We start from the raw sequence: 2,252 nt of genomic DNA on the forward strand, positions 1-2,252 counted from the left end.
GGAGGGGGGGCAACACAATGAGACGACGATTTAGGCAAGGAAGGCGGCAACAGTCACCGTCGGCTAGAAGCGTGTCTGGTGTGGATGGGTGGGAACTTTTTTTCGGACAATTGTTGTACTGGTGGCCCCATTTTTTTACTTCGTAGGCACGGGCGCAGAAATTTGCTCAACAAAGGTGGGCAAATTATTGCTGTGAATTTGCGAAAATCCTACATTGACGAAAAATCCATACGGATTGGTTTTTACGGACCTGTCTTCCACTAAGGGGGTGTTTGGTTCTAGTGACTATTTGGTGTTGGAATTAAAAAAAGTCCCTAGCAAACCAAACAGGGGGGGACTTTTTTAAGACTTTTTACTAAAAGTCTTTGGAAGTATCTTTTTGAAAGTCTTTTTCAAAAAGTCCTACGGACTAGAAAAAGTCCTAAGACTAGAGAATCAAACACCACCTAATTTTCAGGGGTGACCCCCCTCTTCCCATAAATACCCAACCGCAGTTTGACACGGTCGTCCGTAACGTCAGTATCGTATGAACCTGTCCGTAGCTCTAGCATCTCTCGTGAATTTGGGCCAAATACCTTTTGCGCTCCTCATCGCAACGTGAAGTTTTGTGTTGCTCGCCCATTCTTTTCAATTTCCGTTGGTCTTGTTGCCCCGGTAGCCGTTGCTCCCACGTCCACTCCCATCGGCTGCTCTGCTCCGTCAGCCGATGCTTTAAAAACGGCAACTCGCATTTTCCCCTGCTCTCTCCTAGCCGTTGCCCGACCCCCTCCCTTTGCCATCTTGGCGTCTGCGCCCCACAATTTTAATTGCCAGTATAGACCGGAAGCATCCTAAGCAGCAGCAGCAGCAGCAATCAGTGCCCCACAGCCAGCCACACTGAATCAAGACTGCCGCCGAGGGAGAGGAGATTGATCGGGGAGGAGGATGAGAGGCCTCAGATCGCGGATCCTCCGGACCCTGCAGTCCTTCCCCAACGCCGCCGCCGCGCACTCCAACGCCCTCCTCCCGCCGCCCGACGCCGCCGCACCCGCGCCGTCGGAGGCCGGGCCCGAGCGGGCCGATGGCGACTGCCGGGGCGGCAACGACGACGACAAGGAGAACCTCTCGCCGGAGGCCAACCCGCGGAAGGCCAAGAAGATGAAGGTCACCTGCGACCGCGAATTGGGGAGTCCGGCGGCGATGTCTCCTGTGGAGCCCGGCGGGCCCTACCGCCGCCCCGAGCTCGAGTCGGCCAGCCTCTTTGATCCGGACCTCCTCGCCGCATTCCGCGGTGTCGTCGACGCGTACACGCAGGCGCTCGAGAAGACCCAGCGCCAGCCCATCGACGACGACGCTGACGACGACATCGCCGCCGCGCTGGACGCCGGCGGCCGCGACGAGGACCCGCTGGCTGGGCTCGAGAGCCGGTGCCCGCCCGGCGGGGCGCGCGCCGTGGTGCTCTACACCACGTCGCTGCGCGGAGTGCGCAAGACGTTCGAGGACTGCGCCACCGTGCGCCGCCTGCTCGACGGGCTCCGCGTCGCCTTCCTGGAGCGCGACGTCTCCATGCACGCGTCCTACCGGGACGAGCTCCGCGCGCTGCTGCCGCCTCCGCCGGGCCCCGGCCGCGCCGGCGCCAGCATGCCCCTGCCGCCGCGGCTGTTCGTGGACGGGAGGTACGTGGGCGGCGCGGACGAGGTGGTGGCGCTGCACGAGCGGTCGCGGCTCCGTCCGATGCTCCGGCGCGCCGCGCGGAGGGGCGCGGGCGACGCGGCCTGCGCGGTGTGCGGCGGCGACTGGTTCTTGGTGTGCGGCGGGTGCAGCGGCCGTCATTGGCTCTATGACGACGGCTCGGCCGCCGCCGTCGCCGCCAACCGCGTGCCGTGCCCCGGATGCAACGAGAACGGGCTGGTGCCGTGCCCCCTGTGCAGCTGAGGTGATCCCTGCGCTGCCCCGAGACATGTACATCTTTTTTGTGTATTACCATGGCGACAGCGAAATTCTTTGAGATTGTTTCACCCTGTTGTAAGTAGTACTGTATAATTTATCAGACATTTCTTGTCTGCTCATTCACCCTGCAAATTGTGAATCGCACTTGCTCTGTATTGATACAGTCTGAATCGCAGAAGCCAGAAACAAATCGATGTCAATGCCTGCTGATGAGGTTGGTCTCCGAGGTACGTAACACTGACTGGTTTTGTGAAAAGAACCAGGGAGGTGTGGGTTCCCTTGTCTGGGTGCGTCTTTGGAGCGGCATGACAAGAAGCCAAGAA

General features: G+C 59.9%; 1 protein-coding gene across 1 annotated transcript; it reads left to right on the forward strand.

Moving 5' to 3' along the window:
- The first annotated feature begins 763 nt into the window (after window positions 1-763).
- On the forward strand, window positions 764-2,048 carry LOC119297953 (uncharacterized protein At5g39865-like). Its single transcript, XM_037575524.1, has one exon. The coding sequence runs from the start codon at window positions 925-927 to the stop codon at window positions 1,912-1,914; it is 990 nt and encodes a 329-aa protein (XP_037431421.1). The 5' UTR covers window positions 764-924; the 3' UTR covers window positions 1,915-2,048.
- Window positions 2,049-2,252: the final 204 nt, after the last annotated feature.

Source organism: Triticum dicoccoides, chromosome 5A, assembly GCF_002162155.2.
Source record: "Triticum dicoccoides isolate Atlit2015 ecotype Zavitan chromosome 5A, WEW_v2.0, whole genome shotgun sequence".
Classification (NCBI taxonomy): domain Eukaryota; kingdom Viridiplantae; phylum Streptophyta; class Magnoliopsida; order Poales; family Poaceae; genus Triticum; species Triticum dicoccoides.

Coding starts and splice junctions, on each gene's coding strand:
- LOC119297953 (XM_037575524.1), top strand. CDS start 925: ATGAGAGGCCTCAGATCGCGGATCCTCCGGACCCTGCAGTCCTTCCCC.